Genomic DNA, 16,764 nt, shown 5'->3' on the forward strand with positions numbered 1-16,764 from the left:
GCGGCTTCGGATTCAGAATCGACTTCGGAATCGGAATCGGCCCCGGAATTGACCCCAGCATTGGTTCTGGCATCATTATCGGTTTTGGAATTGGGTCCGGAATCGGAATTGGCTCCGGAATCGGCTCCGGCATCATTATAGGTTTTGGAATCGGAATCGGGTCTGGAATCGAAATCGGCTCCGGAGTCGGCATCAGTTTCGGCATCTTCATAATACTGCTTTTAGACGACCCAAAAAATCTTCCACGATAATGTTTGGCGACTTTTTCCATCTGTCAAACCGTCTACTTTTTAGCATGAAAGTATGGCTAACTTCGATTGTTTCGTCGCGAGCGCTGCGTTTCTGTGAAAATTTCACATACCCGCCTGTTGGTACAATCGTCAACTCGTACGACTTAACAACATGCCCGTCATGGGTTCAAGCCTCAAATGAACCGTGCCCCCATACGTAGGACTGACTAGCCTGCTATGTGTAATCATTCAGTCACTGAAAGCCAAACCCACTAGTGGTACAGACAAGCCTTGATCGACATCGGTTGTTTTGCCAAAAGAGAAAAAAAATCTCATGGAGATTCCCAGATTGATTCCGCTTCTGAATATTCTTATTTCAATTCAAGAACTGTTTCTCATTCCCGGCTAATCCCCCATTCCAGGAGTCAATTCTGATACCGTTTCCGGAGCAATTGAAGAATCCCAGATCGATTCCGCTTCCGGAGCCGATTCTGATTCCAGTACCAATTATGATTCCGGATTCGGATTCGACTCCGGAATCGGGTCCGGAGTCAACTCCGAAATCGGCTCCGGAATCGTTTCTAGCATCAAAATCGGCTTTGGAATTGATTTCGAACACGGAATCGGAAACGAGTAGGTCCGATTCCGAGCACCCACCTCCAATTTTTGTTAACCAGGAATTGCTGAAAGATGTTGAAAATGTAAGAAAAAAATAATGTTTAAGATATCAAAAACAAAAAAATCCTTGAAAAGTAAATTTTTTGACTTTATGCCTAATTTTAAACCTTTCTTTTTTGTTACACAACTGCGAACTGTCAATCGTTCATCTGTTGAGCTAACCTTCGCTACACCAATCCAATTGCAGCTGTGTCAGAACGAGTTGACAGCACTTCGCAAATTGAAAAAGAAAAAAAACCAAGTGTGTGTAAATATGGCAGACAAGGCAGAGAAAATCGCTGCTGCAAGGAAAAAGGTAAACAATATCGAATTTAACGCATGTAAAGCACCCGCTCAACCCTTCCACAGTGTGGTAACAGTGCAGTAACGCTGTAATATGCGTTAAATTCCGATAAATAATCGTCCCCAAAGCCTGGTAGAGGCTGACACGTCCGTGCACTGCGGCAGCCCCAAGTGGCTGACAGAAACGCAAAGACACAACGCAACGCAAACAATCTGACACGTCATCGTACGGCGGCAACGGCAAATAGAACTGTTTTTTTTTTTAATCATCCACAATCCCTCCTTGTGTTTGTGCATTTTGCAGCTCAAGCAGTACCAGGCACGACAGAAGGACCGGGATCATGATCCGCACCAGCCGCAGGAAGGTTGCACCGAACCGACCCCGCCAGACATAGGTCAACCGTACGCGACAACAACAACAACAACAGATGCTGCACACCCAGACCATCCCCAGCACCAGCCGTCATCACCTTCGCCCCAATCATCCTTCACCTCCGTTGAGCTCACGGCACCGAAACCCTCCACAACAGTCGATGGGCCACCCGGTGGGTCCGTTTCGATTGCAAACTATTTCAGCAACAACAGCAGCAGCACCAACACCTTCGCCTTCTCCCACCAGCCCGGTGCGGTGGATTTGTTCGAGAATGTCGAACCAAAGCTGGCGGAAACGGCACCACCGGCACCGATTGCTGAAGTCCGCCAGCCCGAACCACCGCCGGCGCTACCGGTCGATGCCAGCCTGTACAACATTAACCGGCTCTCAGACGAAATCGGCAATCTGATCGCGAACGCAAACGCCGACCTCGGACCACAAAACACAATACTCGAGCTGGAGTCGGAAAAGGCCGACCTGGGCCGGCAGCTGAACGCGGAACGGTTGGAAAACGACGAGCTGCGGCTGCGGCTACGCAACAACCAGTCGCTGGTGGACGAGCTGAAGCTCGAGATTGACCGGTTGCGGCTGGAGAACAGCACGCGGCTCACCGTCGAGATGGGGCCGCTGCAGGAGCAGCTGCAGATGCAGATCCAGGCGGTCGGGGTGCTGGTGGGCGAGAAGGCCGAACTTACCGCCTCGCTGGGCAGGTGCAAGTCGCTGCTCCAGGAACGTTCAGCCGAAACGGACGAGCTGCAGCGTCGGCTGCAGGATTCGGCCGGCGCGGTGCAGCGGCTCGAGCGCGAGCTGACCGAAGCGAAGAGTCAGGGCCAGCGGTACGAGCGGCTGGAAGAGACGATAGCCTCCCAGGTCGGCGAGTACCAGCGGGAGGCGGAACGGTTCCGCAAGCTGCACGACGAGCTGCAGGAAGATTTGGCCGAGCTGCGCCAAAAGCTGACCGTGCGGAACGAGGAATATCAAGCAGCCCAGCAGTCGCTCGAGCAGGTACGGTCCGAGCTGGGGCTGGCGAAGGTGCGCATCGATCAGCTCACCACGGACGATGGGCAGGACTACAATGCAAAGATCGAGTCGCTAACGCAGCAAAACCTGATCAAGGCGCAGCAGATCAAGGATCTGCAGGACGTGATCAAGCAGATCGGCACGGAGCGGGACCAGAGCAGCCAGCAGTACCAGAACTACGTGCTGCACCTGAACAAGGAGATCAGCAATCTGGCGGAAAAGATCCAGGAGCTGACGGACGAGAACAATCGGCTGGCGAAGAGCGAGGAGGCGGCCGTACGCTTTGCCAACGAGCTCGAGCGGCAGATACAGCAGCAGATGCAGCGGCAGCAGTCGGTGTACGTGGCGGGTCAGGAGGGGCCGGCCGGCGAGGGCGATGGGAAGTGGCGCGAGCAGGCGGAACAGCTGACAGCGGAGCTGGACGGTTTGCGGCAAAGTTACGACAAATTGTCACGTGAAAAGGAGGAGCTTATGGTAAGTGTGTGTGTGTGTGAGAGAGAGAGAGAAAATGGACAAGTAATTGGCTAAATGTGGTATTTTATTCTCATTTTAGAATGGAAACGTTTCGAACGAGGAAAAACAGAAAACCGACTACGAAGCGCAGTTGAAGCAGTACGAAGAGCAGGTTGCCGATCTGCAGCTTACGGTGGAACGCTTGCAACTGGACAAACCGGACGTGGCAAAGCTGCTGGCGGAGATTGAGAGCGGTCGGGTCGGTGCTTCCCGTGCCGTGCAGCAGAACCAGGAGCTTAAATCACAGCTGGAAGAGATGCAGCGAGCGTTTGTGCAGATTGTGAGTGAGGCTTGTGTCTGTGTACCATTTTCGAGCTTTAATGAATCAAATGTTTCCTCTCCCCCATTTTTCCAGAGCAACGACAAGCTAAACCTCACGGATAAGCTGCAGACGGAGCTGCACCTGGGGAAGGAGATGAAAGCAAACTACGGCAATCTCGAGACCGAGCTGGGTGCCATACGCGAGAAGCTGCACTACAAGGACGAGGAGATGATACGGCTGGCGCACGAAAACACCGAGCTGAGCAAGCAAATCTACCAGCAGAATCAGGAGATCGATCGGTTGCGCTACTACGAGTCCCGCTCGAACGATGCCGCCACGCTGCAGCGCGAGCTGGAGCTGCAGAAGCGCACTGCGGAGGAGCTGCGGCGCCAGCTGCGCGAAGGATCGGAAACGCGCGCCGTGGTAGCGAACGGTGGCAGTGAGCAAACGATTGGACAGTCTCACTCGGCGGACAGTGCCCAGCTGCAGCAGGAAATTGACACACTGCGGGAGGAAAAGGCCGAACTGCTGAAGGCACTGAACCGCTTCCAGCAGGATCGATCGCAGGATCCGGCCGCCCAAAACGGTGGCACCACAGCAGCAGCGTTCGATCACCAGTCGTCCATCGTGAGCAGCATCCCGACGATCGAGGCGATGGAGAAGCTGCAGCAGCGGTTCAAGCGCACCATGCTGGAGGTGGCCGAGCTGACGGAGGAAAAGCAGCGGCTCGAGCATCTGGTGCTGCAGCTGCAGGGCGAAACGGAAACGATCGGCGAGTACATCACGCTGTACCAGCAGCAGCGCCGGCTGCTCAAGCAGAAGGACATGGAGCGGGACCTGCAGCTGCAGCAGCTGGCGGACGATCGGGAAATGATGAAGCTGAAGCTGAAGGAGCTCAACTATCTCGTGCACCGGCTGGTACAGGAACAGCAGGAGGGTGGGCCGGAGCAGCACCATGACGGGTTGCACAGCAGCAGCCTCAGTCATCTGGATGCGAGTTTCGCAACGAACAACACTACTAGTCCGAGTAGCGGTGCATCGACACCGTCATCACCGATGGTGCGTGCGAACGGTGCTGAAGGGGATTACCACCACGAACACCATCATGATCACGATCACGATCACGACCACCAGCACCACTCTCCGCCATTACCAAAGGTGCACATCAAGCCGACGGAAACGGCCGGCCGCATCCTGTCGCTGCTGACCGACATCAAGGAGGCGAACATTCCGTACGGCAGCGGGGTGCAGCACTGTTCCTGCTGCTCCGGACGGCTCGAGACGGTTTAGAGAGGCGCACGGGGCACGGGAACAGGCCCCCAAGCCCTCCCCATACAAAAGCTGTGGTATAGTGTTTCTTGTTTGTTTTTTTAATGGATACTTTATGGCATATTTTATTGTGCTAAACGTTTCTTGGCGCCCATATATACACACACACACAAACATCCATATATTTAGCTGGCATAGCGTGTATTTGTACGATCGAAATATAGACGCCTAACGCAAAGCATAGCGCGTAAAGAGCACCTGGTTTGGTGTAGTGCTTACATATTTGCTAGTTAATCGTTACTTACAGTTTGCATCCTGATCGGATGTAGGAAAACGTGACTGAAACTGATATCACATCTGCTAACGTACTCAACGTGTGGACCTGCCTTTTGCACAGTTCCAACAATGGATCATGTTTAACAAGGTCCTCAATCAGCTTCAACAAGTATTAAATTCTTCTAACTATCATCCAATCACAGCCATGAGTAAAATGTTGAATCTTTATCTTCATCAATTTTGCAGGATTAGAAACGCTTTCCAAGATACCTTTCTACGTATCCAGTTGATTCGAAAATCCGAAGTGGGCTCCGATCCGAGTCCTATAATTTCAGAAGCAACTCCGGCATTATCCCAGCATTATCCGAAGTCGTTCAGAATCGTCCGGACGATTACCAACGACTCCGAATGACTCCAGATGGCTCCGGATGAATCCGTTCGACTCCGACTCCGGACGACTCCAATTCTGGACGACTTCAACTCTGGAAGACTCCGGATGACTCCGGACGACTCCGATACCGAGCATCCCATCCATGTAGACACCCGATCTCCGACAGGTCTCGCTTCACCTGATCCAGCTATCAAGATCGCTGTGCTCCCCTGCACCTCATGCCGAACTGGAGATCACTATGGAACATCTTCTTGGTGGGGCATGAGTCCGAAATCCTCCTAACATGCCCCAGCCATCGTATTCTGCCAGCCTTTGCCACCGCCAGGATGCTACGGTTTGCCGTACAGCTCAGCAAGCTTGTACTTAATCCTTCTCCTCAAAACTCCTTGCTTGAATACGCCGCCAAAGATGATCCGGAGGATGCGTCGTTCAAACACGCCTAGAGCGTCTGCATTAGTGTTTCCCGATTTCGTGTTCGTCATCAATTCTGGAGCAATTTCGATTCCAATTCCAGAGTCGACTCCGAAGTACGAGTTAGAATCGACTCCGAAATCGAAATTGGAAATCACAATCAGCTCCGGAGTTGGAATCACAATTGACTCCGGAATCAGAGTCAGGTGTACAATTGAAATCAGATGTTTTAGGAAACAAAATCAGTCCTGGAATCTCTGTGAGAGTGGATTGTTTACAGGAAAATTTAGGTTCTTGGCAGTTGTCGATACAATCGTTGCTGCGTAGGACCCAAACGCCTATTTTCATGGAAATACCGAAAATGAATTTGATTCCGGAGCCGATTCTGATATGAACTTACAATCTGGAATCGACTCCACAAAAAACCGGAGCTATTCGGTATCGATTCCGACCAAAACTTCATTGTTCCCATCAATAGTCTGCCTCCTCCGCTCGAATGGTCCAAGACCATAGAGGACCACCGGACGACTCCTTGAAAATTCCTATTGGATTCCAAATGACCTTTCAAAAAGCCGTTAAGTGTCTCTGAGAATACACATCGAGTGGTTCGTGAAAGTGGCTGGAGAAGGTCATATTAGTCCTCAGTTACGAACTTCTAAATCAGATCCGGTTAAGATCGTTTGCAAAAACTCGTTCAACATTCAAACGGAAATTTCAAATGATTCCATCTGGCAGCTCTGCCCGCTCTGGGTCGACTGTCATTTGTCCTTTGGTTGCTTGACAACCGAATCTTTTGTTGTTACCGGTTTTGTTGTAAACAACGCAAGAATACAACATAGAAAACATAAAAACAGGGAAGAACACACAAGCTTCGGTGGTGCACAGTTTATGGCGAAATTCATGAAATTATTGGCAGAAAAAGTGCGAGTTTAGCAAAATGTATCGTTTGGTGGGACTTTTGCTGGCTTTCTTTACTTTCGCCCACTCGATTACGGTCGATGAGCATGGCTACATCATGTACTGTCCGTGCATGGGTAAGCAAGGCTTGATCCCTTCTCTGTACGCCCCCTTTATTTTTGGGCCCTAAATTTCCTCTTCCATCTTCCAGGTCGTTTCGGCAACCAGGCGGACCACTTTCTCGGTTCGTTCGGGTTTGCGAAAGCCCTCAACCGAACGCTCGTCCTGCCGCCCTGGGTCGAGTATCGCAAGGGCGAGGTGCGCTCCATCCAGGTCCCGTTCGATACCTACTTCCAGGTGGGGCCGCTGCAAGCCTTCCATCGCGTCATAACGATGGAAAACTTTATGAAAACTCTTGCCCCCTCGCTGTGGCCACCGGCCGAGCGTATCTCGTTCTGCTACACCGAGCGCATGGGACTGGATGGGAGTACCGGGCACGGCTGTAACGCCAAGAGTGGCAACCCGTTCGGACCGTTCTGGGACACGTTCGAGGTCGAGTTCGCTGGGTCGGAGTTTTTCGGCCCGAAGCTCAACTACGACATCCACCACGGGGACAGCATGGCCCGGCGGTGGAGCGAACGCTATCCGGCCGCTAAATGGCCCGTCCTGGCATTTACCGGTGCACCGGCCGCCTTTCCCGTGCAGCAGGAAAATCTCCTACTCCATCGCTATCTTCGCTGGTCGGTGAAGTACGAAACCGGGGCGAAACAGTTCATCCGCGACACGCTGCCCCGTGGCGCGTTTATCGGGGTGCATCTGCGGAACGGCATCGATTGGGTGCGGGCCTGCGAACACGTGAAGGAAAGCTCGAACCTGTTCTCCTCGCCGCAGTGTTTGGGCTATCGGAACGAGCACGGCCAGCTGACTGCGGAGCTGTGTATGCCGGGCAGGGATACGATCATCCGGCAGCTCAAGCGTCAAATCAAGCTGCACCGGGAAGCGGCGCCGGATAATCCCATCCGGGCGGTGTTTGTTGCCTCCGACAGCAACCACATGCTGGGCGAGCTGAACGATGCGCTGAAGCGCATGGACGTGACGGTGGTGCGCCATCCGGACGGCAATCCGCATCTGGATTTGGCGATACTGGGACGCGCGAATCACTTCATCGGGAACTGCATCTCGTCCTATTCGGCGTTCGTGAAGCGCGAGCGTGACGCGAACGGATTTCCGTCCTCGTTTTGGGCCTTCCCGCCGGAGAAGCCGGGTGCGAAGGTGAAGGGAGGCGGCAGCTCGCCCCAGCACGAAGAACTGTAAGCCACGGGTCGAAGGAAACGACTGCTCGCAGAATGGGTCAGGTAGTTGACCTTTTGCCTCACAATTTTCTTGTATTAAGGAATCGATCTGAGTAGAGGAATTAATTGTATTACAAACAGCACATAAATCATGCTATTTTGATGAGCTTGAATAACTTTTCATCGATTTTAGTCTTAATAAATGGCCTTTTATGTCCATGTCTTTTTCATGTTTGGTTAGATCTTAGATTGGGTTTAGAATTTTGTTTTGTTTAACACTAAATCTTTCCTTCTTTTTTATGTTTACTTCTCTTTTTTCCTGATTTATCTTTTTATATTTTTATATTGAATTATTTTGTTTTGTTTCTTCCTTTTTCATTTTTCTTTGCAATTTTTTAAGAAATTTCTTTTTCATTCATATTTCTTACATGCAAAATCCGTGTTTTTGATTTTGTTATCTGCTTTTGACTTCGTGCATTCTTCCGATTTCGCTAGTTTCGTTTTATTTTTTCGACTAAAATGTGGAAAGGTCTATCTTTGTTTTGTTACTTTTATCTCTTGTTGTTGTTGTTGTTGTTATTTCTTTTTACAAGATGTTTTTTCAAACTTTTTTTTTATTTTTTCTCTTTACTTTTTCCCACATCTGCTGAGTTTCAACATAAATTGACCATTTCAATTGCTTTTCTGTTCTGAAAGTTCTGTTGTTATGATCGTGATGAGCTACTAAAAAATGTGCGAAATCGGTAAATAAATCGTAAGACGAATTTAAAAATTGTCGGATTCACCTAACTGGAATAGACTGGAAGATGCCCTACCGTATCTTTAAAAATAGTTAAGCAATATACAGAAATCCTTTTTTTTCTTGTACATTAAGTTCCTTTGGCAGAGTTCATTCACATATGGCAAAGCACATCTTCCTGATGATTAGTTCTAATGGTACGATTTTATGCCTTGAAGCATACAGCGGCCCCCTCATTCACGCACTTTGAAACCACATCGCACTGCGCAACCGTTGCATCTCCAGCTCCACACTGTACACGTGCTCCGCCGTAAGACGGCCCTGCTCGCCCTCGAACAGTATATCGTTGATCATCTTTTCGGCGAAGCTTTGCTGCTGCAGCGAGAAGTTTACCATCCGCATACTGACGCACTGACTGAAGAGCTTACACCGGTCGGGCTGCGGCCAGCACGACCGATCCACCTGCCCCTGAACAGCTTGAACGATGAGGGGCGTTGTTGTTGTGCTGCTGCTACTACTGCTACTACTACTGCTAGTGCTGCTGGTACTGTTGGACGTTGCTGTACTTTCTATATGCATCCCTTTGTCCTGTGGTTCTGGCTGTACTGTAGCCTGGTCTACTATCTCTTCGATGATGTATTTGCTGTCATAGTCGTCCTCTTCACCATCCACTTCCTCGGATTTCGTTTCATCGTTCAATTCAGATGCATGATCCTGCAACTAACAAAAAAGCATTAGTATACGGCCATAATACCGTTTGATGAGAGCGATCCCTTTACTTTTGGATCCACAGCAACAAAAGCAGGCGATGGCTTCTTATCGAGTAACCCTTCGAGGAAGCTCATCGCATCGTACGCGTACCATGCGAATGGTATTTGCTTGTCTGGCATTAAAAAAAAGAACGATTATTAGCACTCCACGGACACTCTTCCTGTGCCATTTTCAACCTCATTACCAAACTTAGTGCGGTGGGCACGGTATGTGGATTTTAGGGCTGCCCACTTGCTCCGCAGCTTAGCAGCGGATACTCCAACCTTCTTCGACACTTCGCGCCATGCTTCAGACTTGCGCTCTTGCTTCTTTTTGTATGCCGGATCATTCGGATTCCACAGACAGGGAGTGCGCTCCATAACGGCGATGAATTTTAAAATCGTCTCTTTCGTTAAGACATTCTTATGAAAGCGCCTAATTTTTTTATCGCTCTTTTCTTCCGGCTCATAATCGATGCTTAAAGAGAGTGTCGATTTTCTGGGCCTGCCCACTTTCTTCAATCCTAAAAGAGTTAGAAGTAAACTAATGAATTCTAAGAAAGATACACCAACTACGTGGAATGGTAGAATTCGTACGACTCGCAATTCCTTCCTCTGTTTTCATTTTAATTCCAATGCAGTCTACAACGTGCTTGTGTCTCAACCGGCTACAAAAAACTAGTACAAAAAGGCGCCAACCTGATGATATGGGAGCATCCACACCAGACGTTGCAAGAAGGAGGCTGCTCGATTTTATTCCTTCTGCATGATGGGCCATTGTTAAATTCGTGCAGTTTCGATCGCTCAACTGCGCGGTGATGGGAGTAGTATCTGGCGAAAATTGGGGTTTGTCGTGTATTTACTAAACTGGAATGCCATTTATCCGGATGAATGATTCGTGCTCTTGAGAAATGACAGTTCAACGCAACGGTGACATGTTGTGCTGAGGAGGATATTTGAAAAAAAAAATTACATTGTCAAGGCACAATGTCGTAATGAAAAACACAAAATTCATTCCACATTTTAAATATTTTTATTATGCAAACATGAAATTTAAAAAAACGGCGAGGTCGAGTATCGATCCGAAGCATCACAGATTAAGCATAATTCAAATTAAATGTCCATACAAATAAATCTAAAGATTCGAAGATTTACTGGATTGCTCAATAGATGTTACTATTTACTCATTGTTCTATTGCTACCCTTTACTTGCAATATGTTTTACCTAGCTTCAACTTATAGCCTTACCGCTCAAATAGACATACAGCGACAACGTAGCTAAATTATGATGACAACGTCATCATAATTTTTAAATTTCTTCAGCATGATTTTCAACACATCTGTTGGATTTTTAACAAATAGCCGCCTGCAGATATGCAACCTGCAGGACTACTAATCGATGCGAAAATTAACATCATGCCAGATTACCACTGTTCCTTCGATAAGGAGCCATGATGTAAATGTAACCTTGTAATCAAATGTAACAATCGCTGGAAGCGCATGCCTGTGCTTAGGCCATAGGATGCGCATAAGTAAATCCAAATGAGATTAGAGAGAAAAAGCAAATTGTTCGGAGTCGAAATTTATTTTCATATCCTCAACTTGACACAGCCCTAGAATCCTTCGGTAGTCCTTGGCGGGTAGCTACAGCTGGACACTCTTGGGCGCTCTCTGGCGCAGTTGGTCAATTTGCTCACTCCCCCCTTGGCCCCTCCTCACCCTCTCACCTTGACTCGATCAGTTCGGCATAGTCCAACGATCAGTCGCTTCCACTCCTTTTCCCACCCTCGACCTGATCAGTTCGGCTTAGTCCAACGATCAGTCGCTTCCTCCCCCTCCCTCGACCTGGTTAATTTGGCACGTCCAACAACCAGTCAGGTTCTATTCCTTCCCTTTCCTGTGGCAATTCCGGTCGAATTTTTCACTGGTTTGTTCCTCCTTCCCCTTCCTCCATCCTTGGCCAAGTCGTGGTGGCAGTTGCACCCTCTGCCGCCCCCTCCTCCACCAACGTCTCAAGCTGGATCGAGTTTAGTTCTTTGTAATGTGTGAAACTCATGTGTAAATTTTGAAATTTCCTTAGGAAGCAAATATACCACTTGACAGCTGTTGAAAAACCTATTGGAGGTGGGGAATTATTATGTGCACATTCGAAATTAACTTGGAACACCCTGTAATAGCATTCTATAATTCTGAGCATAAATAAATATTAATGATCATGTGGCCATATACACGGGTTCAGATGACTTGATTCTGTACTCATATGTTCTTATTGGAAAATAGTATTTAACTCCACAGACTAGCTATTCGCACACGAACAGATGGCCTTGACGACCCTTTTTCTTATCTCAAAATGCTCCAGTCGTTTAACGTCCGCTAAACGGAGTCTTTTACAGGGTTTTCAATGATATTATTGACATGTTCAGCGAGTTGTTGATTCGTTCAGGCATATAATAGACTCTTTCAGCGAGATATAGAATTGTTCGGAAGTAGGCGTAGACATGTTCGGTTATACTGTAGAGCTGTCACTTTCGTACCCCTTAGACTGCAGCTTGAATCATTCTAATCAGGAGGTAAACAAACAGTTTTCGAAAAAATAAGCTTTTTTCAACTAATTTATGTATTAAACAGCTTGGGGAACGATTATTAGCTACTTTTAGGACTTTTAAGAATGAAAAATTGAACCCTGCGGCACAGTGTGTAAACAAAACAAATGACAGCTCTACAGAATCGCTGAACATGTCTACGCCTACTTCCGAACAATTCTATATCTCGCTGAAAGAGTCTATTATATGCCTGAACGAATCTACAACTCGCTGAACATGTCTATATAATCCTCGAAAACCCTGTATAATTCGTTCTAGACTGGAGTCATTTAAACCCCGTTTAGCAGTCATTTAGTGAATTTGTGGCAATTGGCAGGATTCTGTTCAGATCGAGAATTTTGATCTTATGTACCTGTAACGTTCAAGATGCTTATAAATGTTGTAGCTCGAACAATTCGTTCCGTTATAAAAAAACCTTCTAGCCCGACAGTCCTTGAAATTGTGGCTTGAAAATGAAAGAGAGTAGGTTGCAATCCATTTCAGTTGACCACCAACACATACACAGCATGAATATATAACACTTTCCTATCGCCGAAAGTTCTGACTGTTATATAATAGGCCCGATTTTCGTGCTGTTCGTACGTTCGACGCTTCGAGTTGTGAAGATATTTGATCCTCACAAACTGCTCGAATTTTCCTGCTCGGTTCCCTGCAGTTGGTTAGTTGGGTTTGTATACAAACAGTTTTACGAAATTTGTTACTTGGGGAAGCTTTATTCAGCTGTCAACCGGCTCAGCTGATCCAGTAAACAAACCGCTGGCATCATCTGTTTTGCCAGTTTTTGCCGCTATAAACAACACAAGAAAATACCGGTAAACTTCTTTCACAAAATCAGTATCTAAATCTGTGATGTTTAGTGAGCTTTATGTGTGTGATCGATAAACATATTAGAGACAGTTGTCACTACGGCTAATTCTACTAGTGTGCTGCCTTGAAGAAGATGACGGACTTTTGTGAACTTACGCTGAACCGCACAGGGTTTTATGGTGTCGACTTTAGCAAGGATTTCGACCGCATCAAGTGCGTTGTGTTTGATATGGAGGGACTGTGGATGGAAGAGCTGCCCGTGGCAACGCTGATCAAGCGCCAGAAAGAACGAAACCCAACCATGGACTGTACGGAGGCACTGATCGATCAGACCCTTCTTGAGGCCGGTTGCAGTGGCAACTACAGCGCGACCATTGCCGAAGCGGGTGTCCACTTTACGGCCAAATACTATCTGGAAAATTACCCAATCACGTTTCAGTTCTTTCTCGTGCCCGCACGGGCGCAAGGAATTTCCTGTCACTACATCAAACCGCTGTGGCGAACGGTGCTCTTACAGTACGCACAAATACGAGCCCTCGCGGAAGAGCTGAAACGCAAGGACGCAGAAATTGCCCAGTATCAGGCGGAAGGGGCTCGGCTAAACAGGACCAGCGTGCAGACGGTGCCGTTCGATGAGCAAACGTTCCGGCACGAGTTTCCCATGAAGCTGCCCAAACAGTCCATCCGAATAGAGCACCTTTTGGAGAGTAGCGTTCATCGTGGTAGGCTGATGAAAACGCTGGACATTGAAGAGACCGGTATGGATGGTTCGGCAAAGAGTAAGGCCAGACTGTCGATTCCTACCGCGCAGTCGATCAGTTCACCCTCGAGGCGGAAGAAGAAACGTGCGAGAATTTTAGCGCCCACCGACCTTACCAAACAAAACATTGAGTACGACAACGAAGAGGATGATTCGTAGGCGCAGCAGCACAGAGAACATTCGCTAGGAATGATTGATCGAAATGCATTACCCGGGCGCTCGTGTCGAATTTCCCGCTTTTGGGTGGATATTCGATATCGAACGATTTGTAAGTCAGTAGCAAAGCTTATCAATTGTTTAAATTAGTACTAATCTTACCCCACATTGTCTGGCTTATATAGGATGCACAGTGCGTGTTCAGTCAATTCAGGCGAACTACGATTTTGTTTGTGTTTTGGAGCTAAAACGCCAGTTGTTTCTTTATAAAGTGTCCCCAATTTAATGCCTGTTTTTTTTAGCAAAAATCACATTTCTAGTAAATGTATAGGAAGAAGGTAGCAGAAAACACTGATAAGTTTTTATAGCTATAGAAGATAGGCTGACAATTAGAAGAGAAGTCCGTGAAGTTGAAAATCTTTTCAAAATTGAAGATGACCGGAATTGACTGACATGTACTGCTTAGTTATGTTATCCTTGTATGATTATTCCATTTTAAGACTTTTTGTTTAGCAAAATATTTAAGACCCGTTCTAATTACTAGTGAACAATATTGTGTCCCCTTATACAGTCACGTGTAATCGATAATCGATAATAATCGAATAATAACAAATTCTGGGAGCTTTAGTCCTCTCAATTTGTTGAAGTTTATCTTAAGAATCCCTTTCCATTAACAACAAAATTGACCAAAGTACTTCAATTTTAAATACAAAAATCCAAACTAAGTTTTTTGACAGTTTGTTTTATGATTTAAGGAAATCCCTTCGATTAGGAGTACTCTTATTTAATTCAGGACGAATCAGTAAATTTTTACATATGAATATAAAAATAATAATTATTTTTTGGTCGATAAATGCAATATCTTCTTCCTCTATTTGACGTAACGTTCTACGCGGACATGCCGGGCCAATACAGGCTTTCGAGGCTTAATTCATTACCACGCAGCCGGATATTCAAGTTAATCCTTGCTACGGGGGCACGGTCCATTCTAGGCTTGAATCAATGAACCAATGACGGGCATGTTATTGAGTCCTTCGAGTTGACGACTGTACCACGGGACCGCCCCCATATATCAATGGAAAATGCAATATATCAATAGTCAATAAATGACTTTGTTTTGATTAAAAGGTTTCTCAAATTTCAAATCAAATTTTCTGTATGTAGTTTATCAATTTAACATTAAAAAATGGTCTAATTTCTGTCCTTTTCCTTTTAAAACAATTTTCCAATATTTTAATTTCCAAGAGATTTACTCGGTAGAATAGCTATAAAATATAAATAAAGTAATAAAATTAATTGAAACACTTGAAAAACACATAATTCAACCTGTGAGGCCTAAGTGTGAGCAAAACACCAAACGCTGTAATATGTTCCATTACAGATCTAAATAAAATTAAAAAAAAAATTGCATGAAACTAATGACCGCAAGAATGCAAGAACGATAGACAATCAACGGTTGAATCATTTCCAAAAATAAGTACGTATAAATATATCACCACCATGGGGGCTGAAGCATGAGAAGTGCGAAACAAAACCACGGTGCGTGCGTGGTGCGTATGAATCACACCCAAGGCAAGTGAATCATAAACGGCACCAATCATTGCCCGGTACGCCTCCATAAAGGTCTCGATTTAATGATAATTATTTTTAGCACTGCGCTCCGAGTGCCGATCCGCAGCCACAGTGTAGCAACTCCGCCAACTCCGCTTGATGTCGATCTTTTGCAATAACAAACATAAACGCACCACCCAGCAGCAGTAAGCAGTGACGCTTTTACTATCTATAGAACTGATGCGTTTATACGCCAACCACACTTAAGTACGCATAACGCCTCAATTAACGCGCAACTACGTACGCGACGGAGCGCGGTGCGACGTAAGTGTGTGATCCTTACGATTTTTCACCCCTTTTTGGTTTGGGTTACATCTTACAACACCATGTTACTACACCCCTCCTGTCAAGGACTGAAGGCGTACAGTACAGTAGCTAACATGCTTGTTCATGTCGACGATTGAGACCATCATCATCATCATCATCATCGTCATGCTCAGTAATCCCACATTCCATATTTTTTTGGCCAGGAGGAAATCTCATGCCCATTTTGCGTTGACTACTGTCGTGAGCGTGTCGTGATTGACTTCGGGCCTCGAACCCTCGTGGTGTGTGAGCATATCGTGTGGCTTTTTTTGTTGTTGTTGCTATTTACCCTTGTTGGTTTTGCTATTTGCAAGCTCAGTTAGGGGAAAACCCCATGTTTCCCGTAGCAGAGAAGTGATTCCCCCTTGTTGTGTTTGCTATAATAGAGCAAACATTATATCCGGTTACTCGGTTCAGCTCTCGGTGTCCTTATCGTCCCTCCGTGGGTTTTCCCTCCGTCGAGAGAGAGAGAGAGGGGTTGTAGTTTAGTTCAAGAGGGAGCGACCTAGCAGGATGCCAATAGTGTACAAACCTGCAGCGCAAAGAAACAATTAATTCGAAGAGAGGAATATATCAGCCACCTCGCAAAAGAGAATAAAAATATAGATAAAAAGAAATTATTACAAATCGCTATCCACTTTTGCTCATAAATGTGTGTGTGGGAAAATCACTATTTCTGTCCAATGGTTTTTCATTTTTTAAATATTCCAATATGAACCAATGAAATGAAATAATCTTACGAATATGTTATCTTTTACGTATTTGATACGTACCTTAATGTACATTTTACATCTTGAATATATTCTGTTACAATTAGTGGATTTGTAATCAAATTCATATGTTTGTAGGGTTTATTTTAATTTTCCTTGATATGTGTTTTTATGAACAATTAGCCTACGAAAGTTTGCTGGCCGTACAATACTGTCTTTCACCGAATTACTCCCGTCACTCGAGTTATGGGAAATTTTATGTATTGACAGTTCGTATGACAGATCGGTACAATAATGTCCAGTAATTGTTTAATGCAAAGTAAATTGCTTTTTTAAATCGTTAAAGAGACAGAAACAGTCGAATTTTGTATACGAATTATATTCAACAAGTAATAAAGTGGATTGAAGATATTAAAGACACCTAAAAAA

General features: G+C 46.2%; 4 protein-coding genes across 5 annotated transcripts; 3 read left to right on the top strand and 1 right to left on the bottom strand.

Annotated features, from left to right (window-relative positions):
- Window positions 1-1,105: 1,105 nt before the first annotated feature.
- On the top strand, window positions 1,106-4,907 carry LOC120902465 (golgin subfamily A member 2). Its single transcript, XM_040311220.1, has 4 exons — window positions 1,106-1,203; window positions 1,495-3,057; window positions 3,137-3,376; window positions 3,452-4,907. The coding sequence occupies exons 1-4, from the start codon at window positions 1,162-1,164 to the stop codon at window positions 4,646-4,648; spliced, it is 3,042 nt and encodes a 1,013-aa protein (XP_040167154.1). The 5' UTR covers window positions 1,106-1,161; the 3' UTR covers window positions 4,649-4,907.
- A 1,616-nt stretch (window positions 4,908-6,523) lies between these two features.
- Window positions 6,524-8,113, top strand: LOC120904113 (GDP-fucose protein O-fucosyltransferase 1). The gene is made up of 2 exons (XM_040313884.1): window positions 6,524-6,739; window positions 6,814-8,113. The coding sequence occupies exons 1-2, from the start codon at window positions 6,643-6,645 to the stop codon at window positions 7,914-7,916; spliced, it is 1,200 nt and encodes a 399-aa protein (XP_040169818.1). The 5' UTR covers window positions 6,524-6,642; the 3' UTR covers window positions 7,917-8,113.
- A 205-nt stretch (window positions 8,114-8,318) lies between these two features.
- Window positions 8,319-10,343, bottom strand: LOC120903914. 2 transcript variants are annotated; one of them, XM_040313586.1, is made up of 4 exons: window positions 9,980-10,343; window positions 9,589-9,906; window positions 9,413-9,516; window positions 8,319-9,347 (listed from the first exon to the last, which is right to left on the bottom strand). In XM_040313586.1, exons 1-4 carry the CDS (start codon window positions 10,158-10,160, stop codon window positions 8,871-8,873), a joined length of 1,080 nt encoding a protein of 359 aa, XP_040169520.1. In that variant the 5' UTR covers window positions 10,161-10,343; the 3' UTR covers window positions 8,319-8,870. The 2 variants fall into 2 exon arrangements, with proteins under 2 accessions (XP_040169520.1, XP_040169519.1); XM_040313585.1 differs by having other exon boundaries at window positions 8,319-9,353.
- A 2,392-nt stretch (window positions 10,344-12,735) lies between these two features.
- Window positions 12,736-15,152, top strand: LOC120903915. The gene has a single exon (XM_040313587.1). The coding sequence runs from the start codon at window positions 12,926-12,928 to the stop codon at window positions 13,709-13,711; it is 786 nt and encodes a 261-aa protein (XP_040169521.1). The 5' UTR covers window positions 12,736-12,925; the 3' UTR covers window positions 13,712-15,152.
- Window positions 15,153-16,764: the final 1,612 nt, after the last annotated feature.

The sequence above is a fragment of the Anopheles arabiensis genome, chromosome 3, assembly GCF_016920715.1.
Source record: "Anopheles arabiensis isolate DONGOLA chromosome 3, AaraD3, whole genome shotgun sequence".
Classification (NCBI taxonomy): domain Eukaryota; kingdom Metazoa; phylum Arthropoda; class Insecta; order Diptera; family Culicidae; genus Anopheles; species Anopheles arabiensis.